At 36.1% G+C, this 27580-nt stretch overlaps 4 protein-coding genes across 5 annotated transcripts; 3 read left to right on the forward strand and 1 right to left on the reverse strand.

Annotated features, from left to right (window-relative positions):
• Positions 1–721: 721 nt before the first annotated feature.
• On the forward strand, positions 722–3604 carry LOC125850415 (receptor-like protein EIX2). Its single transcript, XM_049530271.1, has one exon. It carries the CDS (start codon positions 722–724, stop codon positions 3602–3604), a length of 2883 nt encoding a protein of 960 aa, XP_049386228.1.
• A 6087-nt stretch (positions 3605–9691) lies between these two features.
• Positions 9692–13679, forward strand: LOC125850408 (ATP synthase subunit beta, mitochondrial-like). Its single transcript, XM_049530262.1, has 9 exons — positions 9692–10278; positions 11280–11355; positions 11444–11532; positions 11670–11787; positions 11870–11973; positions 12069–12227; positions 12310–12534; positions 12630–12941; positions 13253–13679. Exons 1-9 carry the CDS (start codon positions 9805–9807, stop codon positions 13364–13366), a joined length of 1671 nt encoding a protein of 556 aa, XP_049386219.1. The 5' UTR covers positions 9692–9804; the 3' UTR covers positions 13367–13679.
• A 1464-nt stretch (positions 13680–15143) lies between these two features.
• Positions 15144–19690, forward strand: LOC125850412 (fruit protein pKIWI502). Its single transcript, XM_049530267.1, has 5 exons — positions 15144–15815; positions 16668–16767; positions 16877–16972; positions 17069–17149; positions 19453–19690. Exons 1-5 carry the CDS (start codon positions 15247–15249, stop codon positions 19513–19515), a joined length of 909 nt encoding a protein of 302 aa, XP_049386224.1. The 5' UTR covers positions 15144–15246; the 3' UTR covers positions 19516–19690.
• A 2357-nt stretch (positions 19691–22047) lies between these two features.
• On the reverse strand, positions 22048–27575 carry LOC125850413 (uncharacterized). Of its 2 annotated transcripts, none has more exons than XM_049530268.1 (3): positions 27474–27575; positions 24228–24303; positions 22048–23283 (listed from the first exon to the last, which is right to left on the reverse strand). In XM_049530268.1, the coding sequence occupies exon 3, from the start codon at positions 23222–23224 to the stop codon at positions 22220–22222; it is 1005 nt and encodes a 334-aa protein (XP_049386225.1). In that variant the 5' UTR covers positions 23225–23283; positions 24228–24303; positions 27474–27575; the 3' UTR covers positions 22048–22219. The 2 variants fall into 2 exon arrangements, with proteins under 2 accessions (XP_049386225.1, XP_049386226.1); XM_049530269.1 differs by having other exon boundaries at positions 22048–23249; positions 27474–27564.
• Between the last annotated feature and the right edge of the window lie 5 nt (positions 27576–27580).

Here is a 27580-nt window from a genome sequence, read left to right on the forward strand (position 1 = left end):
ATCTATGTCATAAACTTCTCTCTGTGTTGAATAAAGATAGTAAAATGGCCTACTAGTCAGCAAAGACAGCGAGTCGGGCCCCATGCTATTTTCGTACATTAGTAACTCCATTACAAGTCTCGATACATCCTACATCTTATATTTTCTTTCATTTTTTTCAATCATCAACATGAACTAGCTATGTTCCCACACTCAATATATAGTCTATTAGAATTAGTAGGCATAATACATAAACATGACTCTTAAATTGGCGTCAGTTGACAACTATAACCTTTAACTTTGAATGTGCACAAGTAGACACTTAAACTTGTATAAAATTGAACAAATAGACACATCCGTCCTACATGGCACCCTACATGGAAATTTTGTGTCCTACGTGGCGTCCTACATGTATTATGGCATGTAGGACACGTGTGTCTACTTATTCAATTTTATACAAGTTTAAGTGTCTACTTGTGCATACTCAAATTTGGAGGACATAGTTATCCGTTGAACCCAAGTTAATGATCATGTTTTTGTATTATGCCGAACTAGTATTATGTCAACTTCACACTTCTTAACTCAAAAATCAAACTTGACATAGTCTACCATTCATATTGAATTCTCTCAACAAACTTCTATTTTTTCAACTCTCACCAAACTTAGAACAGATATTGAAGTTCTTAAAAGCTAAAACCCCTCAAGAAAACAGAACAATAGCACTATACTCAAATTTTAAAAAATGAACTACCATCCCTTTTTGATTCTGTTACTTCTTGTTTTTGTCACCAATCTTGAAGTTGGTTTCACTAAAACTCATCATTCCAATACAACTTGTTCTGAAAATGACCAAAAAGCTCTGATTGAATTCAAGAATGGCCTAATCGATAACTCGAATCGTTTGTCATCATGGACAGGACAAAATTGTTGCAAATGGGATGGAGTTTTTTGTGATGAAAAAACAGGAGATGTTGTCAAAATTGATTTGCATTACAAGAATTATCTTCTAGATGGTGAATATCCACAAAGGGTGTTAGATAATCACACTAAAAACTTCTTGAGAGGTGAGTTAAGTCCTTCTTTGGTTAAATTGAAACATTTGAGTTACTTAGACTTGAGTCACAACTACTTTTCAAGTATCCAAATTCCACCTTTTTTTGGATTGTTAATGAACTTGAGATTTCTTAATCTTTCCTGTGCTGGTTTTGGTGGATATATTCCCAAAAATCTTGGGAATTTGTCGAGATTAGAACATCTTTATCTTGGTGGATGTTATGGCTACATTATCGGACCAGGAAATGATCTCAGAGTTGATAGTTTGCGTTGGATATCTAAGTTTTCTTCTTTGAAAAGTTTTGATCTTTCTCAATTGGTTATTGAAGATACTAAAGATCTTTGGAATTCAATTAACATGTTGCCTTCATTGCTTTCATTGAACTTAGAAGGTTGTAATCTCAACATTTTGCCTTCTTTTACACAAGTTAATTTCACATCTCTTAGTTCACTCAATATCCGAGATAACATGATTGGAATGAGCTCGGAGAATTCCTCCATCATCCCTCCATGGTTTTCTAATCTTACAATGCTCATGAATCTTCATCTTGGTGGTCAAAACAAGTTTGATGATCCAACTAATGTTCTTGAGAAGCTTAGTTCACTAAGAGTATTAGATGTTTCTAATAATGGATTTGGCGATTCGTTGTTGAGTTCATTGAGTAAGTTGAACAACTTGGTTTATTTGGATTTATTAGGGAATGACATCCACTTCTCTAGTCTCCATTTACTTGGAAATCTGACTTCACTTTCTGTACTTAAGTTGAGATTTAACACGTTAAAAGGGCTGATCCCCGAGGGTTTAACGAGCATTTTCTGTCGATTAAGTGTGCTTGATTTGTCAGATAATGAAATCAGTGGACTGCTTCCAACTTTTATAAGAGATCCATCGAGTTGTCTCGAGAATCGTTTGAAGGAGCTATACATGGGAAATACAAAATTCAGTGACTTCTTTCCTGAAGGAATGTCAATGCACAAGAATCTTGAAGTTATTGACAGTACTAATAGCTTATTATATGGTGAAATTCCATCTTCAATAAGCAAGCTGTCAAATTTGAGGTTTCTAAGGATATCAAACAACAAGTTGAATGGGAGCATTCCTTCGAGTATTGGACAGTTATCGAATCTTGAAGAGCTAGATATCTCGGAGAACTTATTCACCGGTATTGTTTCTGAACTCCACTTTGTAAAATTAAGCAAATTGATGAAATTGCACTTGTCTAAAAACGAAAACTTGGTTTTGAATGTGAGTTCCAATTGGTATCCAACTTTCCAAGTCAAAGAGATTGGGATGGCTTCAGTAAAAGTAGGGCCTGATTTTCCTCAATGGCTACAAAAACAGTCAATTCTTGATACTCTTATTATGTCTGATGCTAACATTTCTGATATGATCCCGAATTGGTTGAGCAATATAACGTTGTTCATGACCACTCTGGATCTCTCTGTTAACAAATTAGTCGGTGGTATAAGCGTGTTGTGTGATGCTCAACTTTTGAATTCGATTGATCTTTCAAAGAATCTGTTATCCGGACGAATCCCTTCATGTTTGAGTAACTTGGAAGGGTTGAGATCATTAAATTTGGCTGATAATAGTCTTGAAGGTGAAATCCCAAGTTCTTTAGGTGATTTGCCACTTAGGTTTTTGCATTTGCAAAAGAACAACTTACAAGGTAAAATCCCTTTGTCTTTTCAAAATTTGACATGGTTAGAAAGACTAGACTTAGGAGAAAACAAGTTGAAGGATGTTTTTCCTACATGGATTGGCGAAAAGCTACAGAGTTTGGAACTCTTGAGGCTAAATTCTAATCAATTTTACGGTGTTATCCCATTAGAACTATGTCAAATCTCATCTCTATGTTGGCTAAATCTTGCTGGTAATAACTTGTATGGAACTATTCCGAGTTGTTTTGGAAACTTTTCGTGTGGTCGTATTCGTGGACCTGGTGAAGTATTTGGACAAAGAGTTGAAAGTTTTATGAAAGGAATACCACTCGAGTATGTTGGTGAACAAATTTTGTTACTAAGAATTTTGGATCTTTCTGAAAATAAACTTGTTGGAGGTATCCCTAAGGAGTTAACAAAATTGGTATACTTGCAATACTTGAATTTGTCTAGAAATAGTCTTAATGGGAGCATACCAAAAAAGATAGGTGATTTGAAGCAATTGGAGTCGCTTGATTTGTCACATAACAAACTTTCTGGTTCAATTCCTCAAAGTTTAGCTTCTTTGAATTATTTGAGCTACATGAACTTGTCATATAACGATTTTTCGGGTCCAATTCCTACTGGAAATCAGCTCCAATCTTTGGATGATCAATCATTTTATGTTGGTAATCCTAGACTTTGTGGAATATTGATCAAGAAAAGTTGCAATGGCAATGGAACATCAAATGTAAATAAACAAACTCCTCAAGATGGTGATCATGATCAAGATGTTGATGAACACAAGTGGTTTTATGCTGGAATTGCACCTGGTTTTTGTGTTGGCTTCTTGGGTATCCTCTTCATTTTGTACAAGACAAGGAATCGTGGCGTGGTGCACGTTTTCCAATGCTTGGCTCGACGTCTATGACAAGTCGTGTATGTACTTCTATGAGAGGTTGTCTGGTTGACAGTTGACACACAAGTTATGCAGAGATTAGAGTGTCAGAATTGTAATGCAGAACATTATAATGTAAAGATTGTAACATATATATATTTTTTTTCAGACTTCATTGTACTAAAAACATAAATATTTTTTCTATAATGGCAAGCTCGTGCATGAATGTACACGTGTCTCTCATCGAGTTGCTGATCATGATCTCTCTAGACTCGAGAAGAGACTCATCATGACCTGAGATTTTGGATCTGTCACGACCCAAAATCTCAGGTCATGATAAGACTACTCCCACAACTTTTCACTTGTGGGAGATCTTGATATTTATGGTGAAATTACCATAAATCTAGCAATTTGCAGACATGAATCTTATATGTATTTGCAAATAATGCAAAATAATAAATACCAACACCCTATATATATTTTCTTATTTCCTTTGTGTTTGTCACAAACACCTTTCCTTTTCGAGTTTACTTGTATACATCAACATGTAATCATGTAACGGATTTTTACGTTATTTGCTTATAAATCCCACATTTAAGAGAGGTACCTGTCATTATCGTTTGTGTGATCTGTTTATACAGAAGAACACGAAATGTTTTGTACACCAAGCTGCTGCGCAAAAGTTTGGGCAAAGTCAAGATTTGTTCTAATATATTACAGAATACTCTACTCTTTAGTCATTTATAAAGACAAGAGTCAAGATGTCTTTTTGTTTTTCCACGCCATCATTAGTGTTTCCACTTACCCTCCAACCTGACTCGAACCATCCGGAGTCAAGATGCTTGTGTTTGATCGACGGTTTACATGCATTTTCAATTTCAATTTCTGCATATTCATGAATGATGGTCTTCAGGAGTAAAGGTGCAGACGTGAATATAAACTTTACAAAGAACATTTTGATTTTTGAACCATGGAAACTTTTTATTATCAATCTCTGAAGCTTGTGCAGTACTCCTAGTGTCCTGTAAGCTGGTCCTTCAAAATGATTTACGACGTTCACTTCCATGCCATCTGTCTTCTTCTTCGAGCTCAACACTAAATGAAGGACAGCCAAATTCGGAGAAACTATAAGCATTCGTAGAAGAGAAAATATTTGATCTTCATCATCAAAATCAAACTCAAATATAGTGATAGCATTCAAGCTGTTGAGGTATGCCGGGAGCCTCTCTGCTTCAGTAGCAAAACACTTGAGGTAGTAACTGTCGTTGTGTCTTGATTCTGTTTTGATGATACAAGTATAACTGTTTTCATCTTCCGACAGTCCATGAAATGACTCAACTCAAGGTTTTCAGTTGTCATGGTAAGGAAAAATATTTCAGAAAGTCTTGGAGCATATAGTTTCGAGTCAGGAAAACCACTACACACCCTCACCTGCAGAGTCACAAGGTATGGCATCCACAAGAAAGAAGTACTAACGTCGTTTAATTCCAAGACAACTTTAAGTAGAGTGAGGTTTTTGAGCTTGTGGAAACCCCTAAAGTCTCATGGCGGCTTGAAAATGCAGTTGGACAGGCTCAAGGTAATTTGTAAAGAGCATTGGATTGATTCCGAAGGGTGAGATCAGTGACACCTTTTCTTGACAATAAAAGCATCCATTGATCGATAACTATGTGTTGAGAACAAGGTATTGATGAAATGTTCACGCAGAATGTCATAATGTTTCCACAGTGCTGCACAGAATTGTATCAACAACGTCTGTTAATGGCTTTCCCTGGAAAAACTGAGGAGAAAATACAAGTTTGGGATTTGAAGCCCAAACATATCTCCACGGTGTAGACAAAACGCTCATTTTTGTAGCTTCCTCCATAGAGAATTGCTCCTGAATCTGGTGTTTGACATTAATAGGAAGATTGGTAAGTCTATCAAGTTTGTCCCCTTCAACGTTATGTCTCTTAACATTATGAGATTGTAGACAATAAAATTCGCATCGAGAAAATAATAATCAAGAACGGAAAATTATAGTAACAATCATATTTATTATTTCAAAGTGCGAGTGTTACAATCTCTATGATTTCTCTGAATTCGCCTTTTCAAATATAAATTCAAGGGCTGTAAAGTTTGATCTTGAATCTTCGATGAATTTGAACTTTGAACTTTTATGATCTTGACTTTTGTTTGAATTCAAGGGCTTCGAGCTTGTTCTTGAATCTGATGGTCTTGATCTTGATCGTTCTTGAACTTGATTGCTTGAATTCTTTTATGGCGTTTGTACCACGGATTTTCTCTAACTTCTTGTTTAAAATTTTATGTCCCTTTTCTAAATTATGAGGACCCCTATTTATAGTTTTAGAGCAGAGGAGTTGCGATTGGAACAAGATTTCCTTCGGCCAATCAGATTTAAGTAACATGGCATATGGGATTGAGCGGGTTTGTCATCTTTGACGTCATGATCCTATTGGCTTCTTTGTTTGACTTGGCATGCCATGTCATTTGCCACGTGACACCAAAAGAATGGGCATGTAGGATAAGATGACATTGGACTTAACAAATTGGGCTCATCTATAGCCCAAATCAATTAATTTTGACTTTAATTAAATTCATATTTATTGGACATGAATAATTAGGCCANTCTTGATCTTGATCGTTCTTGAACTTGAATGCTTGAATTCTTTTATGGAGTTTGTACCACGGATTTTCTCTAGCTTCTTATTTAAAATTTTTTGTCCCTTTTCTAAATTATGAGAACCCCTATTTATAGTTTTAGAATAGAGGAGTTGCGACTGGAACAAGATTCCCTTCGGCCAATCAGATTTAAGTAACATGGCATATGGGATTGAGCGGGTTTGTCATCTTTGACGTCATGATCCTATTGGCTTCTTTGTTTGACTTGGCATGCCATGTCATTTGCCACGTGACACCAAAAGAATGGGCATGTAGGATAAGATGACATTGGACTTAACAAATTGGGCTCATCTATAGCCCAAATCAATTAATTTTGACTTTAATTAAATTCATATTTATTGGACATGAATAATTAGGCCAATTATATTAATTCATGATATTTATTTGAACTAATATATTCATGAATTTAATATAATTCGAATCATTTTATAAATTTTATTTAATAAATTTTAAATGATTACAAACATATCATTGTCATTTTGAGTCCTGAATATTTCGAAAGGAAAAAAAGTCAGAACATAAGAAAGACCGTAAAACATGCTTCAATATGATGCATATGACTCATTCTTTACCAAAATAATCGCCATGGAGAATGAATCTAAGACAAAGCGCGCAAAGTTACCTAAATAATACTTAAACAACAAAGGCGGACTTCCGATTTAGTATTTATTAAATTTTTAGTAGTTTTTCACGTACTTGTAAACTCTTGAGTCAAGAAATGTTGAGGTCACTTAACAAGCAGAGCAGAGGCTGCATTCACCACTACTGTTAGACCAATTATCAGTTTACAACAACAGCATACCCAGTATATACCCACAAGTGGAGCGCAGACCTTATTTTTAAACTAGAGTAAAAAAATAATAATGTTGGGCTCGTTAACATACAGCACAAAAAGGCTGCACCCAGACCAATTATCAATTTGCAACAACAACGTACCAATGTAATCGCACAAGTGAATCACAAACCTTAACCCTACCTCATGGAGATAGAGAGATTGTTACGGAAAGACCATCGATACAAGTAACGCATAATAAAGTTGTTTAAAAAGGAGAATATAACAGTAAATAAGACATATATAGCAACTAAATCTAGCAAATAATGGGAAAAGCGTAACAACCAAGTAAGCTCTTTTAATTAAAATCCTGGCTCCGTCACTAATCCTAACAAGAAACATATAAATTAAATTCCCTTACTGAAAATCTTGACTCTGCAACTAAAGCTAACAAGAAACAGATAAATTAAATTCCCTTACTCAAAATCCTAACAGTGCAACTAAAGCTAACAAGAAACAAATAAATTAAACTCTCTTACTGAAAATCCTTATTTATATTTTTTAATAGTATAGTCTTACAGAGAAATAAATTTGTTACGTCGAAATTGACGGTATGTACCATATTGGACCATGACAATTTGATTAAAAACTTCTCTAAGATAAAACAAGGGAAATTACACCAACTGAGAGTCCATAACATTTATTAACCATTTTTATAGCTCAATTTTACAAAATGATCTGAAATACCTCAATTTGAATAAAAAGGTCATATTTGATGCAATCAACACATAAGCCACAGTTTATTGCTACCTAGCCACGACTTTAACCGTGGCTAAATAACGCTATTAAAAAAAACTTTTTGTGCTTTTTTCCCCTTCTTTAATTATTTCACTTTTTGGTGGAAAATTAATATTTTATTATTTTTGTTTATTTTTTATTTATTAAGGTGAGAATGAATGATAGTTAAATAAATGTTGATACATTAAATAATTATTTATATAATTTGATAGACGATTATACACATTTATACAATATTGATATATTATATATACAATACATAATTATTTGTACATTATATATATATATATATATATAGATACCAACGATACAGGATCACTGATCTGGCGGTAGTCCGCCAGGTCATAGATCAAGCAAGTCAATATCCTTAGAGGTAGTCCAACTACATAAGANTATATATATATATATATATATACACACACACACACACACATGTTTCTATACAATTTATACGATATTTGATACATATTTATACACGATTTATATAATATTGATACACTGCATATACACTACATAATTATTTATATATCATATATACATATTCATATACCAATTACACAATATTCATACATGTTTATACATTATTTTACATTTTTTAATTAATTTTTTATACATTATGTATACATCATTGATACATTTCATATACACTACTTTAACTGTTAGTTATTAAAAATAAATAAAAAAAATTATTTAGCCATGCTCAAATCGTAGCTAATAAAAAATAAAAATAAATCATGGCTAATAAAAGTAGAAATAACATTATTTAGCCATGATTTAACTGTTACAAATAGCTATATATAAATAACGAATTTGACTATAGTTCATCCTTTTATTTTCTTGACTATAATTTTTACAAACTAATAACTTTTTGCTACATATTTGAAATTATCCCATTAAATAATTCGAACCAAACAAGTGAACAATGTACCATTCGAATTATTCGCCCCAAAGTTGGGAATATATTTTTGAACTCCACATAATACAACTTTTATATATATATAAAAAGTGAAAAAGGCAATTTGAATACCCCTCATTTAATTTCCTTTTCGATATATTTTCATTTCTTTCAATTTATGTGATATATTTTTAATTATGAGATTTAAGTATTTAATTTTATATTTAAAATTATAATTATTGTGACTTATAATACTTTATATGTAATAAATAAATGAACAAACAACACCAATTTCATTAGTTTAAAGCGTAATTATATGCCTTCACTTTAATTTTCGAAATTACCTTTCATATCACATTTACTTCGCCATATACAAGCGGATCAAATTAGATGTGATTTATTTTTTATACAATAAATTCAAGCATGATTCACATATATTTGAGATGTACTAACTCTCTCCTATTTGTTCACTTCTCTCCTCTCTCTCGTGTTTTGTCCTCTCTCCCCGCCTCTCGTCCTCTCTCCCCATACACACACACACACACACACATATATATATGTATGTATGTATTGTGATCACACGTATTTGTATACACATATTCTCTCGTTTGTCTCTTTTCTCTATCGTTCGCCTCACTTTCCTATGTATTTATATTTCAGAATGTATTTGATATCAAATATGTATTTATCTAGTATCTTTCATGCACATATTTGACTTGCAATTTGAATAAATGATTTCATTGACTTGAAATCTGATACAAAATTATTAATTTATGAGATAGTAGGTAGATTTTGCTAACTGAATTGATTGATAATTTATGATAGAAAAACTTATGTAGTTATGTTATTTTTTCAATATTTTATATTTTACGGGAGTAATAATTAAAATTATTTTTTTTGACTCTCGAATTCAAACTCGGAATAAACAGAGTGGAAGTGGTCAGATTCACTCACACTACAGCCATCTCCCATCGGCACCTCTGCAGATAAAAAGTCTCTCTACTCATTTTCACTAACCCTAGCATTCTCTCTCCCTCTCTCTACACCTCACCTTTCTCTCTCAATAGACCAAACCCTATCAACGCCATGGCGTCACGGAGGCTTATGGCCTCTCTCCTCCGATCAACCGCCCAGCGCGGCGGCGCTATTTCCAGATCTCCATTGGCAAATTCCATCCCCAAAACTACACGCGCCTCCCCAGCGGGATTCCTCTTAAATCGTGCTGTTAAGTACGCTACCTCAGCTGCTGCTCCGGCTGATAAGTCAGCGACACCTCCTAAATCCTCTGGTAATGAGCCTACCGGTAAGATCACCGATGAGTTCACTGGCGCTGGTGCGGTCGGGAAAGTGTGCCAGGTTATTGGTGCTGTCGTGGATGTGAGATTCGATGAAGGTTTGCCTCCGATCCTTACTGCTCTTGAGGTTCTGGATAACCAGATCCGTCTTGTGCTTGAGGTTGCTCAGCATTTGGGTGAGAATATGGTTAGGACTATTGCTATGGATGGTACTGAAGGTCTTGTGCGTGGTCAACGCGTCCTTAACACTGGGTCTCCTATCACTGTGAGTAATCTGAAATTGTTTATTTTCAGTATATCATATTTCAAAGATATTTACTTTACTGGTTTAGACCTTCCATTCGTTTCTTTGTTTAATATTGTAGTCAATAGCGTTGGAATTCAGGAGTTTAGAAATTTGAGAGTGATCTATTTAATGTGTTTTCTAGGAAATGATATTATTTGATAGTTCTACAAGATCTGTGGTTTTATTATGCCTTAATGAAATGTTTTGTTGATCTAGATATTTGGGTTGGTCAATCAATCATAGCACCATTATTTTCATATAAATTGCAGGTTGTTGAAGCTGTAAATCTGTAATTATAGCAGGGTCAATTGCATGTAGGCTTGCTTGTGATTATCTAAGTAGTAAATAACATTTCTTTGCTCCTGAATGGTAGTACATATGTTTGATTGCAGTAGTTTGGATCCTAATGTGTGGGAAAATATTGGTTTTCCTAGTAAAACCTGTATTTTTCCCTGCAAGGTACCTTTGGTGCTTTAAATGGGCCTCTATTGGTTTGTGGATTTGCTCATCTTTATTCACAATCAAATGAGATGCTGTAGAGTGCTTCAATTGATACCCGAATTTACCACTGCATTACTGGAAGAAATTCATGTTGTTTTGTGAGATGTGAATTTTTTTTAATTATTCCACTTATTTTCTCCCAATTGAATGGTAAAAAACTCCTGCTCTGCAACTCAATTTTTCCTCCTAACATTGATGTTCTCGAAAATTGTTTTGTTTTGTCCCCCCTCTTCCTCTGGGGAACACAGTCACGTGTGGGTTCAGTCTTAAATTTTTTGTTGTCTTCTGTTTTCACCCTTAATGAAAACTAATTGAGTAGTAGCTGTATAGCTGACCCAGCTAATTTGGGTTGAGGTGCAGTAGTTGATGTTTCGTCTCAGTTGTTATCCTGCTTTCAGTGGGAATATGGGTTGTAGATCCATTTGCCATTCACTTACTACTTTTTTTGCGCTGAACTGATGGTTTCATTGTGATGGCAGGTCCCTGTTGGTAGGTCCACCCTTGGCCGTATTATGAATGTCATTGGAGAGCCTATTGATGAGAGAGGCGACATTAGTAAGTCCTAAATACTTTATCCCTTGTTTTATTTGTTCCGTGTGAAGAGTTCTGAAAGTTATATCTCTATCTCTGAAAATCACTGCAGCAACCGATCACTTCTTGCCAATTCATCGTGAAGCTCCTGCCTTTGTTGAGCAGGCAACTGAACAACAAATTCTTGTTACTGGTATCAAGGTATGCTAATCAAACAATTTTATTCAATGTTCTCGTATGTGTCTCCCTTTCTGAGCATATATTGGTTCCTGAAGTGTAATTTCTACTCAATGTTATGACAATGCCAATTTCACTATGGCTGCTTAACTTCTAACCAGGTTGTTGATCTTCTTGCCCCTTACCAAAGGGGAGGAAAGATTGGGCTTTTTGGTGGTGCTGGTGTGGGAAAGACCGTGCTTATTATGGAACTGATTAACAACGTTGCAAAGGCACATGGTTAGTGCTGCTTTTGGGTTTTCTTATTATTTCACATGTAAGTCAGTGTGAAATTTATCTGAATGAGGCTCAACTCTTTCAGGTGGTTTCTCCGTCTTTGCTGGTGTTGGTGAACGCACTCGTGAGGGCAACGATTTGTACAGGGAAATGATTGAAAGTGGTGTTATTAAGCTTGGTGAAAAGCAAGTAAGTGTTCTATTTAGTCAGAATTAATTGCTATGCCCCTTTAGTCCACAGTGTTGTCCCCTGTTGTTGACATTTTGTCTTATTGGATTGATTAGAGTGAAAGCAAGTGCGCTCTTGTATATGGTCAAATGAATGAGCCCCCTGGTGCTCGTGCCCGTGTTGGCCTTACAGGATTGACTGTGGCTGAGCACTTTAGAGATGCTGAGGGGCAGGATGTGCTTCTCTTTATTGACAACATTTTCAGATTTACCCAGGTTGGCTTGCCTATGACTGCTAAAGTTCTCTTATTTTATACCACTCTACCGTTGCTTACTAGTTGCTTTTGTATCAATACAGGCTAACTCAGAGGTCTCTGCTTTGCTTGGTCGTATCCCATCTGCTGTCGGTTATCAACCAACTTTGGCTACAGATCTTGGAGGTCTTCAAGAGCGTATCACTACAACCAAGAAAGGTTCTATTACATCTGTCCAGGCTATCTATGTGCCTGCTGATGACTTGACAGATCCTGCCCCTGCAACTACCTTTGCTCACTTGGATGCCACAACTGTGTTGTCCCGTCAAGTATGATGCTGTTTCTTAACTTGAACTATAACTTTATTTTTTGTTCCTAGTAAAATGCAGTTACAATTTTCTGACTTGCGTATTTTGGATACCAGATTTCTGAGCTTGGTATTTATCCTGCTGTTGATCCACTTGATTCTACATCTCGTATGCTCTCACCTCACATTTTGGGAGAAGATCATTACAATACTGCTCGTGGGGTACAGAAAGTTCTTCAAAACTACAAGAATCTTCAAGATATTATTGCCATTTTGGGTATGGATGAGCTGAGTGAAGATGATAAGATGACTGTTGCCCGTGCACGTAAGATCCAGAGATTCCTCAGTCAGCCTTTCCATGTTGCCGAAGTTTTCACAGGTGCTCCTGGAAAATATGTTGACTTGAAGGAGAGCATTAACAGTTTCCAGGTAACGAATCTCAATTTGGAATCTTGTTGTAAGATACTGTGGTTGGTTAGAAAAGCATCCTATACTTGCTTAGGTTACCATGGAAACACTTTTTGTTTTACTACACCTTTTGTTACACGATATTCCTGGTATTGCATAGCCCACCTTCTCAGCAGGTTGTAGTGATGCTTTATGAATTAAATGTTGCTATATGATTTTTTCCTCCTCCCTATTATTTGGTGAAGTGTATCTGAGATGATAACATCCTGCTATGTTGTGCATATTCAGGCACCAATTTGCTGATTATTTCGTTTTGTAATTGACTTTTGCAGGGAGTCCTGGATGGGAAATACGATGACCTTTCAGAACAATCATTCTATATGGTCGGTGGAATCGAGGAGGTCATTGCCAAGGCAGAGAAGATTGCCAAGGAATCTGCAGCTTAGATTGTTATTAACTCCAGCAACTTTCTTTCATTATCTTCATCGATAACTACAGAAATAATTTAAGTTTCTGTGACACTTGGATTTTTTCCTGGGAGGACTAAGGGGTCCAAGATTTTCTGGTTTTTGTTTTTATATGCAATCCGGAATTGTGATAGAGAAGACATGGAGCTAAGGCTTACTTGCCAAACACCCACCCTTGACTCTCTGTTATGTCGCATAATAAAGGGGGTAAAACGGCGAACTTGTATATTTTACTTTGAATTCATCTTGAGAATGTTGGTTGCCCAAATTATGAGGGGTTGTCTTTTCATTACTTTCGTCTTGAATACTTTCTGGTTTCCAGTTTTTTGCCTGTCGTAATAATGTTTATCTTCTCTAGTCTTTTAGTCGTCATGGTGGTATATTCCCAGTAAATGGATCAATATTCATGTCGAATAGTGAATACTGGTCTCAAAATTGCTCTTTTGCTGATCATTCTTGAGATAATGTCGAGGACTTTTTATTGGTAGACTATGCATGCTCAATTGACTGAGAGTTTGAACTCTGGTCGTATGTGTATCCCAAACGCTGACTAGAGTGGTTTTGACAATAACTTAAAGCTACCTTCTACTTGTACTTAGTTAGGGTCATTTTGGTGGCAGAATATATATGATGCTTACTACGATGGTAATATGCTTGGGTATGTAGATCTTACCCCTAACTTATGAGATAGAGTTTTTGATAGATCCTTGAAGACGTAATTCTCAATACCCCATCTTATGAAATAGAGTTCCCAATAGATCCTTGAAGATGTAATTCTCAACTATCTATTAAGATTATACTTCCTCTTGGTAACTTAAAAAAAAAGTCATGTCTTGTTATATTACTTTTCAATACTTTTTCGATCTATTTTTATATTTCTCAAACAACATTGACAACCTTTCACACTTCCTCGTTATTCATCTTGTGCAACTAAAGAGATATTTCCCCCTATTGGACATATATTTGATGTAGTAGATTTCATTTTCCTCTACCTTATCATGAAGTAACACGTGTAAACTACCAATTTATTTTGATTTAAAAATAAGATTCCCACGCCGCCGTATTCTCTTGCCTCTCCACCCTTCTCGGCGGCGCTTTCTAGTTTCTACGATTCTTCCTTCTCACCATATAATTGAAAAAAAAATGTCAATCCTTTCTCTCTCCCTTTCTCCATTTCCAAATCCATCTCTCTCCCATCTCAGTTCCCATGCTCCCTCCCGTGTCCAATCATTCCACCCTTCTTCATCCATGACCCNAGCACAGTGAAGTTACAATTTTACCCTTATGACAACTTTTCACTTCAAAATTACAACCACTTATTTGAATTCAAGTGAAATAAATTGGAGGGAAACAACATACACTTTTACAATTTTCAAGAAGTGTAAATAAGGGTATAATAGGAAAAAATTTGTTGTCCTTTCTTGATTTGTCAAAATGGATAACTAAATAGGGACAACTAAAAAAGAAAATATGGACAAGTAAATAGGGACGGAGGGAGTATCTACTAAGATTATACTTACCCTTGATAACTTAAAAAAAGTCATATCTTGTTATATTACTTTTCAATACTTTTTTGATCTATTTTTATATTTTTCAAACAACATTGCCAACCTTTCACACTTCTTCGTTACTCATCTTGTGCAACTAAAGAGATATTTCCCCCCATTGGACATATATTTGATGTAGTAGATTTTTCATTTTCCTCTACCTTATCATGAAGTAACACGTGGAAACTATCAATTTATTTTGATTTAAAAATAAGATTCCCACGCCGCCGTATTCTCTTGCCTCTCCACCCTTCTCGGCGGCGCTTTCTAGTTTCTACGATTCTTCCTTCTCACCATATAATTGAAAAAAAAATGTCAATCCTTTCTCTCTCCCTTTCTCCATTTCCAAATCCATCTCTCTCCCATCTCAGTTCCCATGCTCCCTCCCGTATCCAATCACTCCACCCTTCTTCATCCATGACCCTCCTCAAGCCTCTCCACCACCACCTCCGTCGTCGTCTCTCCATCTCCGCCGCCGCAGCTGTCCGTCAAGACACTAATCTCTGGACAACCGCACCTCTCGTCACCGTTTCACCTGCCGCTGAATCTCTCTTCCACGTCACCATCGACGTGTCCGATTACCCTGACCTAGCTACCTCACACACCAAGGCAGGTCAGTATCTTCAGCTTCGGATTCCTGACGTGGAGAAACCGTCGTTTTTAGCGATTGCATCGCCGCCTTCGCTTGCTGCAGCAAAAGGTTTATTTGAGTTCCTTGTGAAAAGTATCTCTGGCTCTACGGCGGAGCTACTATGTGGATTGCAGAAAGGTGATGTTGTGGAGTTGAGTCAGGTTATGGGGAAAGGATTTGATTTGGATCAAATCTCTCCTGCGGAAGAGTATCAGACGGTCGTGATTTTCGCTACGGGATCTGGAATCAGGTAAACTATGACTCGATCGGAAACATAAAATTTAAGCTTGATTCTGTACTACTTTCCAAAATGATTTTCTATTCTGTAGTTTCGTTTGTGCTGGAGTATAGAGGAGTATTTTCGTTTTGTGTTTTGCTTTTGAGATTATTTGATAGATTTGGTTCAGCGATAAGCTAATATATTCCAGAGTGAGTTTAAATTGAGATGAATGATTTATGGAATAGTTTTTCTCTGTAAGAACCTCTTTTTATGGTTGATGAGATTATATGGTTAAACTTTTGAAGTCAATTGCATATTCAGTAAGCTGTAAATGAGCTTGGATTGTAGGAAAACTACTTGAAAAATCTACTAGCTAAGCCTATCGTTAATATGTTCTGCAAACTCAACTCATATCATAGTTGTTAGATGCTCTTGCATTTTTCCCTAGTGTAGAGGTGTGAGATGCCGCTTTGACTTTAGATCACATTTTGGTGTTCTTTTGTAGTAGTTTTTTCTAAGTTCTTTTCTAGTTAGCTTCAGTAAGCTGGTTAGAACTTTAGCAATCAATCACTAATCATCATTTGAATGTGATCTTGTGAGTACATAGCCGATTCTATCAAGTGAAGTTCACCAATGCTAAAAGCTGCAATTTTCAATAGATGGATCGTTGGGTTGTAGATGTGATCTATTACATAGCTGCAAGCCTACTTCTCCTAATGTGAATGGCTGAACTTTGCATCATGCAGTTTCATCCTTTTCATATTAATATTTGTGTTAGTGAAAGGACGGAAAATATGTTGAGGTTTCACGATTCTCTTTGAATTAGTTCGGTTTTTCTTTCGCCTGTTGCTCATTCCTTGATCTCAAATCTATTTTTGGCAGCCCAATTAGATCCCTGATTGAGGCAGGGTTTGGTGCAGACAAGAGATCTGATGTTCGGCTATATTATGGTGCACGGAATTTGAAGAGAATGGCATATCAGGTTTGTTGTTTGCTTGCAACATGTAAACAAATTCTTTCTTCATTGTGGCAGAAATACAAGATAAACTTTGTACCTGTTGTCTGATTTCTCTGCCCTTCAACTTTTACAGGATAGGTTTGAAAACTGGGCATCCTCTGGGGTCAAGGTTGTGCCAGTGTTGTCTCAGCCTGATGATGCTTGGACAGGTGAAGATGGCTATGTTCAGGTAATGATTATGTTTACATTGGTATCCTCTTGTCATCTTATTTTGGTTTTCTTTGTTACTCAACAATAATGGTTGTTTTACCATCTGCTTTTGCAGGCAGCATTTGCCCGAGCTAAAAACATTTTTAATCCTCAATCCACCGGAGCAGTCCTCTGTGGTCAAAAGCAAATGGCTGAGGTTTGTAGTTTGTTTACTTCAGAGGATTTGCTGTTCCTATCTTGTGTCTTTCCTTGCTCTTTCTGCATTTTGGAGATGCTAATGGTCTCTCTTATTTTGCACTTTGTTTTTGTTTCACTGCTACTTGACCCCTCACCATTTACTATTCATCTATGAATCAAGAGAGCTGAGATTTTGTGTGAGAATGGTAGAACAGTATTATAAATATAAGATGCCTGGACATGCTGTATGGTGACCCAGACCTAAAGTGATTACAATAGGAAGATATAAAGGCTTTCTATATGTAATCTAGAACATCAAGAGCTGAGATTCGATCCCATGGATCGTAGAGCAAAAATTAATGTTTGCTTTAAGTCAGTTAAACAGCAGATGAGCATTAGGAAAGCTGATAATTTTGACATTATGGTGCATTAATTAGATCACTACTGCTAAAATAACTCTACCCAACAGTAACCCTGACCTAGGGATTCGCAACTCCAAAGATATTAATCTTATAGACATCCAATGGATGGGAAAATTTTGATGTAGAATATATTATTAAAAGATGATTAAGAAGGCAAACAGAAGAAGTGATTCTCATCAGTTAATGTGACAATTTGGTGTGGTAGAAGTACTTAATACTTAACGATGACTTTGCCAAATAACATGCTTTCTCGACTTAAAAAGTTGGCTGGTTGTAAATCCTATATGGTGTACTACCAATGCTGTCTCTTGTAAGGAAAGTAATGAAAACAATGCACAATGATCTCTCCTTCATTAAACTGTTAACTTCCATAAACACTTTGTGGGTTTACACAATCCATGAGATGCTTTTTGGTAGTTTCTGTAAAAGTTGCTGCTTTTCTTCATTAATTTAGTGTTCTTCATTTGTTGTGATTCTCATTGTGTTTTACCTCATATTCGGACTATTAATGAAACAAGTAACCACCCTTAAGGGCAACTGAGTTGGTTGAGTGGGGGGTTTTAAGTTCAAAACCTCTTGCATGCTTTCTCGGTCGAGCTCATTGCAATGGGCTTGCCTAGTGCGGTGCATCTCTTGTGTGATTTGCTAGCTATTATGCTAGACCGGAGTTCACCCGGTGTGCACTTGAAAGGTAGCGTGCGGATTCCCTTGTCATGAAAATAATAGTAGTAGTCAATAACTTACGAAGAAGAACTTGACAAGAAAACATTAATTTTGATTGAATAAGAGAGTTCTAATATGAATTGAGTTCTGCTATAGAAAATTATGAGTTATGAGCTAAGTTGCGCGGACTCTTCTTTTTCGATGTTGCACCTGTATCGGATTCTCCAAGAATAGACTACTTTTGGGGTTCCAACATGCACCCGTTGATATTTTTGAAGAGTCTGAACAACATATGTTTTAGGATGATAAAATTTGACAAGAGACTTGCTTGGATGTATTTCTATAAAATAGGAGTGTAGAACATAGTGGTTAGATCCCGTTTGTCCATTGATTAAGGTGCTTAGTTTGGAAGTCTTGGTGTTTGTATGGGATTAGGCCCACGGGATTTTAACTTTCATTAAGAAAGGTCTACTTCGTAACTTGCTTTAGCAAGTGCATTTTTGGTAAGTGTATGTATAGTTTTGGATTGGCACGACCGGGTAGATAAATGCGACTTGTTCCTCCAACTGAAAGTAGGAATAAGAATATCACTTTGGATACATTGATTTAATTCATTCACAATATAATTCTGCTTGAAAAGAAGAAGAATAACAAACTTCCCTAGTTTCCTGCCGCATATTTGGAAAAACACAAGCAAGTCATTATCTGCATATAAGCCAGCAGCTCCAGTATCCCCCTTAAGTGCAAAGAATTTTAGGTAACCTAAAAAAGAGGAATGCAATTCTGCAGGCAGCTTATTTTCATCGAACATTTTCGGTTAAAACTTAGTGACTTGTTCCTCTAACTGCGAGTTGATTTAGTTTGTGACTGAAATATTAAAACAACACTTATTTTGATGTAGAATTTCTGCAACTTTCACTGTTTAATGAATATCCAAACTGGTAAAAACAGAGCGTGAGAATCCATAAGCCGGTTATTGTTGTAACATCTTACCTACTTTTTATGAACTGCTTTATTATTTAGGAAAGAGAATTTTCTGTAATTTTTCTTGCCAACCAGTATAATTGTGAAGAACCTGCCTGTTGTTGAAGGGGTTCAATATTCTTGGTTTATGAGTGCCGTGTACTATTTATATTACTAGACGTAAGTGCACAAACTATTCAGTTTAACACAAGCATCAATATGTTTGGATCTTCGGCCCTGATTTACAATTTCTATCCCCTGATTCTTCTTGCAGGAGGTGACTTCTCTTCTTGTAGCAGATGGAGTCTCAACCGAGAAGATTCTGAAGAACTTCTAAACAATTCCAATTTTGGTTCGTCGTGTTGTATTAGTGTCTAGTATAAAATCAATTTATTCGATTTCACCTGCTGGCTTCAAGGTATTTATTCAGCATGGTCAAACAACATAATGTAACAATGTTAGCCATCAGGCTATACAAAGTCCAATGTGGCTCATATATGCATTCAATCAAATTAATTGTTGGATAGACAGCAACTAAAGAAGGCAAAGACTATAATACCACTGTTCTGGCTAGTTTTTGTTTATTGAGTAGGGAGGTGCATAACATTTGTTTTAGCATTTACTCTTTCAAAAGTTATGGCACATGAAACGTGAGTGGATTATAATAGTTTTTTCTCATGAGAGGATTACCCAAGTGTACCTCAATGAGAATCTCAATGTAGACATGCCAGGTTGATTGACAAATCCAAAAGTGACGCAAGAGGGTTAATTAAAAAGGATAGTTCACGACCCTAACTTATTTGGGATTAAGACGTTATTGTTGTTGTTTTGTTAGATTGCTTATGATAATTGAAAGAGAGGCATTACTGATGGAGTATCGACAATTATAGGTGGCCACTAAAAGTTAATATAAGATGCAAGTCTAGTCGTTGCTAAAAGTAGTAATAGGGGCAAGTACAGTAGCCAGTAAAAGGTAATATAATTGTCAAAGTCTTGTTGTCACTAAAAGTATGTATGAGTGGCAAGTATAGTCTCCGCTAAAGCTTATAATAGTTGCCACTCGCCACTAAATGTAAATATATTCGACGCTAAGAGTATGTATTAGTGGCAACTCTTGTCGCTGCTAAAGCTCACTATGTCGCTACTAAAAGTAAATATTAGATGCAAGTCGATTCGTCGCTAGAAGTATGTATTAGTGGCAACTACCGTCGCCGCTAAAGCTCATAGTAATCGCCACTAAAGGTAAATATTGATGCAAGTCTATTCGTCGCTTAAAGTATTTATTAGTGGCAGTTAGTGTCGCCGCTAAAGCTCATAACAGTCGCCACTAAAGGTATATTTAAATGCAAGTCTTTTCGTCGCTAAAGTAAGTATTAGTGGCAGTTAATGTCGCCGCTAAAGTTCATAATAGTCGCCATTAAAGGTATATTTAAATGCAAGTCTATTCGTCGCTAAAGTAAGTATTAGTGGCAGTTAATGTCGCCGCTAAAGCTTATAATAGTCGCCACTAAAGGTATATTTAAATGCAAGTCTATTCGTCGCTAAAAGTATGTATTAGTGTTAAACTCTTGTCGCCGCTAAAGCTCGAAATAAATGCCATTAAAAATAAGTATTAGTGGCAGCTAGTGTCGCCGCGAAAGCCCATAATAGTCGCCACTAAAGGAATATTTAAATGCAACTCTAGTCGCCGCTAAAGTTCATAATAGCCGCCACTAAAGGTCAATACTAGATGCAAGCCTATTCGTCGCTAAAAGTATGTATTAGTGGCAACTCTTATCGCCGCTAAAGCTCATAATAGTCGCCACTAAAGGTCAATACTAGATGCAAGCCCATTCGTCAATAAAAGTATTTATTAGTGGCAACTATTATCGCCGCTAAAGCTCATAACAGTCGCCACTAAAAGTAAATGTAGATGAAATTCTATTGGTCGCTAAAAGTTTGTATTAGCAGCAACTATGATCGCCGCTAAAGCTCATAATAGTCGCCACTAAAGGTAAATATTAGATGCAAGTCTGTTCGTTGCCAAAAATTTGTATTAGTGGAAACTATTATCGCCGCCACAGCTCATAATAGCCGCCACTAAAGGTAAATATTAGATGCAAGTCTATTCGTGCTAAATCTTCATCAGTCGACGCTAAAAGTGCACACATTGATATATGTTCACCTAAAGCATATACTTTTATTTTTTTTCGTCTTTAGCATAAGGTTTGTCTCCTACTATTGAATCATAAGCATCTAGATTTTTTTAATAATAGTAACGACGAGATCTATTATCACTTTTTGCAATCCTTTAAAATTTAAAGTAGGTGCAACTTATCCCAATTTGTGGTCTACCATACTATCCGTTATATAAATAGGTATAAGTGGCAAGTATAGTCGCCGCTAAAGCTTATGTTTGTCTCCCAGATAACATTATTGGCAATTGTAGATGCTGCTAAAGCTTATATATTGCCACTTAAAGTTAGTAACTGTGGCAGCTCTCGTTCTCACTAGAGCCTATATGAATCGGTGTTAAAAGTATAGTAGCAACTTTTGTCACCAATTTTTTTTTCTTTCACGACAATCATTTAGCATGGCAGTCAAATACTTCAATACAATAAATGAATTCACAAGGGTATTTCACATGTCATTCAATCAAGTGAAAGGTCTAAGATATATCATCTATAAAGCCATCAGTTGTCATCTTTAGATCTAGGTGAAGTCAATTATATTGTCTATACAACATCACATAACACCACCTCAGATTGCAAACTGACCAACCAGAAGTTTACCTGTCATAATCCACCTTTCACATTAATATGTGACTTGACCAGCATGCTGTTCGAAACTTCACTAAACATAAAGAGGACAGTATAACAACAAGATGTCATTCAGTTAATAAACAGCAGAATCATTAGTAGCACAAATGTGCTGATCAGTTTAAAGATTCAACAGTAGGAAATTTGGGGTTTAGACCCCATGAATATTACAGTCCAACTGTTATTCGCAATGGACATTTACGTCTCCACAAAATGGAAAATTAACATGAATCAGGTAGCATCCTAAGCATTTTGAATCACACGAGCACCACTGTTATCACTTTCCTTGAGCACCTCAGAAGTATGGTCCACTCGCTCGCCATTTCTTTCCTTTTTGTCATGAGGTTGATGGTTGTCCTTCGACACTTCAACTGAGCGGCGATGCGCATGGTTGGAATGGTGATGACGGTGATGACCATGTCGATGATGATTCTTTCTGTGCTTATCTTTTCTATCTAATTCCTCATTCTCATCAGAGGATTCACCTAAGAATCTACTTCTCTCATGCCTAAAATCTTCAGGATCCGAAGACCTTGAGTCGTGACTATGGGGTTTGTGATGACGTTTCTTATGTTTCCCGTGATTACTATAATTCACTTTTTCTCCATCGCTAGAAGAGACAGAAGCATCTGAGTCCAACCTTCCACGACGTTTATGATGCTTTGTGTTGCTTCGTTTCCTAGCTGCAACATGGTCATCATCACTGGAAGACTCTGATCCATTCGGTTGTGATCGTCGATGACGTTTGTGATGCTTTGAATGGTGTTTTCTTCCCACGTCTTCATCATCTGAAGAGTCGGAGGAATTATAATCAGAGTATCTATCATGATGCCTATGCTTCTTGTGGCCCCGCTTCTTTCTTCTTCTCTCTTCTTCTGAATCACCATCATATTCCCTACAGCTATCATCACCGGAATCAGAGGACCTTCTCTTTGGCTTCCGCTTGGATTTCTTGTCCTTCCTATCCAAATCAACCAAATCTGAGCTATGGTGCTTCCTGTGTTTCTTATGGGACTTTCTCGTGGATTTTTTCTTTTCATATTCACTGTCAGTGTCACTCCCACTATCAGACCCCGAGTCAGACTTCCTTTTATGCTTAGCTGCCTTGGTTTTCTCTCCAGCTTCAGCATCAGACTTCAAATTAGCTGAAGCTTCAAGTTTTTGCTCCCATTTCAAGTGGCCTTCTTTCTTCTCAAGAGCTCTCTTCTTTTTCTCCTCGACCAACTGCATAAACTTCTTCGCATCCATCCAGATGTAAGAGACAAACAAATCTCTGCATTTTGGTATGATGATGACCAGAAGTGCATCTCAAAGAAGAGAAAGGAAACAATGTTAGTTCTTCCACCACTAATATCCACCATTAATGAGAGCTTGTTTGTTTGTATGAGAGAGTAAATTTACTTCAGATTGAACAAAGGATGATCAATTTAAAGGCAAATGCCCATGCAGAGAGTTTGAGCATGCATATGTGATAGGCTATTAACCAAAGTAGACCTACCCAAGGGACAGTAAGAAATGTGGACGATTTAGGAAAATGATTCACAAAGGACTTCAGGCTATAAATAAAATTTAACTGCAATATGGTATCAAACCAGGAATCCAGATTCATTAATGATATGGGAAAATAATTTATTACTGTAATATTTTATCAAACCAGATATGTCACAGGCTCTAATCTCATATCTAGGAGCAATTAGACTAATTATGTCCTTTAAGTAACATATTGTTTCTCATTATTTGAGCATAACGCTGAATACATATATGGCAAATATTTGCAAACATTAAAAGTTACCAACCACCAAGCCAAGCACTAATAATTATGCAACACAATATATTTCAATATTCATCATTGTCATTGGTTTACACTTATTTGCGTCTCTATCTAGCTAATTAGCACTTAAAGAATTCATCAATCTGATGCTAAAATTTAAAAGTAAGCATAACAATTATCTATGATAGACTTATTGAATTAAAAACACAGACTATACATGAAACAGATCGATGAGAAGCTTAAATAAGACTGCTTTTCAAAACAGTAAAAAAGAACAACACTCCATTGGACCATGAGCCTAGACCAAAATAACAAACCAAGCTATCATAAGCAGGTTCTAACTACTTTCAGATTTTATTTCTTAATCAACTAGACAAACTCCATGTAACCTCTCCAAGACCATTCTCAAATGAAGTTACAATTGACGGGTGCAAAGACGAAAAAAAAAAATAGAATTGCAAACTGAAACAGGTCTCTAACCTTATAACAAAGAAACAGATAGCCAAAAGTCCAATCTCTAGCTCAAATTGCCCCCCTACCAACTTCCCCAAAGAATCTGCATTTCCCAAAAAAAAAGAAAAAAAAAAGAGGTTATACAACTTTTGCACACCTAAACAATATGAATCAATTGTTTTTCATGATTAAAGAGACAACTATTCAATGGCCATTTGCAATTCGAACAGTAAGTTTCTTGACAATATAACATCCTTTATTAATGGACTGATATACTTTTTTTCTTAATTGATTACTATAAATTGGTGGGGTTAGTTTTTTTTTTTTTATAACTGAGAAATCCGTCTGTGACCCACCCTTTGGACCAATCACAACCTTCTAAACTCGGTGGATAATGGGCCCGCCCCTCTACCCTTCTCCACTTAAATACCGGGCTTCGCTTTGCATGGTGTGGGACTTGAACTTGCGACCTAAGCCACATATCCTCCACCTTTTGCCACTCATGCTAGGCCTTGGGGGCAGTTGATGGGGTTAGTTTTCCTCACTTATTCTATCAAGATATTGAGTTTACCTATTTATATATAATAGAAGACATTTTTATTGAATCTTCAACTCAAAATAAGTTTATGAGAGAGCTTCCCTGTCTCTTGCTGTAGATAATTAATTTAGAATTTTCTTTGAATCCTAATAGGGGGCATTGTTTTCATCAAGATGAAATTTGGTCTTCTGCAAAGGTTGTGTCCCTACAAGAATTTCTTGTAACAGCATGTTATAGTTGTAATTCTGTCTCAGCGCTGTCTACTTCTGTATGTTTTGAACTTCTAGTTTTTTGACATTCAGGTATAAATTCAATTTTTTTGACGAGACTCTGAATTTTGATTGCATTGTTGGAACCCTGGTCAGTTATTAGTTGTATGTGGGTTTAGCAATGATTGCCTGGACTTTTGGGTAAAAGAAGAGCTATAAAAGGTGAAACATAACTTGACTTGGTGCCTTAGGTTTTGGGGAAGATTTACTGTTATATAATGTATGCGCATCTGTAGAGAACCAACCTGTCGCTTCCAATTAATGTTGGAAAACCTTTTAACCTTCTACAAGGCAAACCTTCTAAGAACTGAGCAACATTTTTATGCGCATTTAGAAGCTAAGCAAGACTACATCATACTAGCATTATGTTGCACATGGACATGGATTGGCATGTAAATTTGAAAAATTATGAGGACATGATATTATTTCTCTGTATGCTCTAAACATAAAACTAAAGAAGTAGCAAGTAGTACCCATTCAAGAAATAAATTGGTAACTATTAATGAAGGGCAAATGGGATATACTTTGTTAGCTTTACGGGTCTAACATCACAAACAATATAGTGAAGTGCATCACCTAAAATAAAATGTTTTCTATTACAAAAAACCACACTTCAAAACTAGTGGTGCCAATAGTCCAAATATAAAAGATACAAGTAGATACATAGCTATATGGCTGTCATATATGAATCAATGTTGTGTCAAAGTTGATTGTGAAAAGTATAGGCAGCATGAAATTTGATGTTCGTGCTTCCCAGTATAGAGAAACATGGATTTGGGGTGGGCAAAGGAGCAGAGGAAGTTTCCCTATCGGTTTCTAAAGCATTAGATACCTGTCCTGCCTTAGCTTCGTCAATAAAAAGAACTACACCCTGATTAAAATTAATTTCATGTAGAACTTTGTCCCTCCTGATTTAGATACCCACCTCACTACTATTCAATTTGGGGACAAATCAAGCTTCTTAGACCTAAAATAAAGAGATTTTCAACCTAAGGCAACAGAATAAAACCCTGGAAAGCTAGTAACCTCGCCAAATAAAATTCACCAATAAAAGTAAACAACAAGAAAAGGACAAGGAATTTGGAAGCAGCTGGCGTTTTTACAATCCAGACCCACCTCAGTACTATCCAATTTGAGGACAAATCAAGCTTCTTAGACAAAAACTACCGAGCTTTTCAACATAAACTGAAGCAACAGAAAAAAACCCACCCCAGTACTATATTTGAGGACAAATCAAGCTTCTTAGACTAAAATTAACGAGCTTTTCAACATAAATTGAAGCTACAGAACAAAACCCACCTCAGTACTATTTGATTTGTGGACTAATCAAACTTCTTAGACTAAAATTAACGAGATTTTCAATGTAAATTGAGGCAACAGAACAAAACCCTAGAACGCTAGTAGCCTCACCAAAAAGTATGCAACAAATAAGAAAAGGGACAAGGAATTTTGGAAAAAACTGGCATTTTTACAATCCAGACCCACCTCAGTACTATCCGATTTGAGGACAAATCAAGCTTCTTAGACTAAAATTAACGAGCTTTTCAATGTAAATTGAAGCAACAGAACAAACCCATCTCAGTACTATCCGATTTGAGGACACATCAAGCTTCTTGGACTAAAATTAACAATATTTTCACTGTAAATTGAAAGCTCTAGAATGCTAGTAACCCCACCAAAAAGAATAGAACAAACAAGAAAAAGGACAAGGAATTTTGAATTAGGTAGCGATTTTACGCTCCAAACCCACCTCAGCATTATTCAATTTGAGGACAAATTACGCTTCTTAGACAAAAAGTAACAAGCTATTCAATGTAAACTGAAGCAATAGAACAAAACCCATCTCAGTACTATTCGATTTGAGGACAAATCAAGCTTTATAGACTGAAATTAACAAAAATTTCACTGTAAATTGAAGCAACAGAACAAAACTATAGAATGCTAGTAACCTCACCAAAAAGAATAGACCAAACAAGAAAAAAGACAAGGAATTTTGAACTAGATAGCGTTTCCAAACCCACCTCAGCATTATTCAATTTGAGGACAAATCACGCTTCTTAGACTAAAAGTAACGAGAAATTGAAAAGCTCCAGAACAAAACCCATGTCAGCACTATACGATTTGAGGACAAATCAAGCTTCCTAGACTAAAATTAACGAGATATTCAACCAAAACTAAAGTAACATGACAAAACCCTAGAATGCTAGTAACCTCACCAAATAAATTCACCAAAAAAGTATAGATTTTCAACGTAAACAGAAGCAACAGAATAAAACCCTAGGATACAAGTAACCTCACCAAATAAAATTCATCAAAAAAGTATAGATTTTCAACATAAATAGAAGCAACAGAACAAAACCCTAGAAATGCCAGTAACCTCACATAAAATTCACCAAAAAAGAGTATACCACAACAAGAAAAAGGCCAAGGGATATTAAAGTAGCTGGAGTTTCCAGATCAACATACCTGAGGAACCAGAAAAGGAGAAAAATGAGAAGATTTGTTGAAAAGGGAGACGAGCTTTGACTCGTTGATAGGAGATGCCCAAATTGTGTAAGAGAGATAAATTGGAG

The sequence above is a fragment of the Solanum stenotomum genome, unplaced genomic scaffold (genome assembly GCF_019186545.1).
Source record: "Solanum stenotomum isolate F172 unplaced genomic scaffold, ASM1918654v1 scaffold16821, whole genome shotgun sequence".
Lineage (NCBI taxonomy): Eukaryota > Viridiplantae > Streptophyta > Magnoliopsida > Solanales > Solanaceae > Solanum > Solanum stenotomum.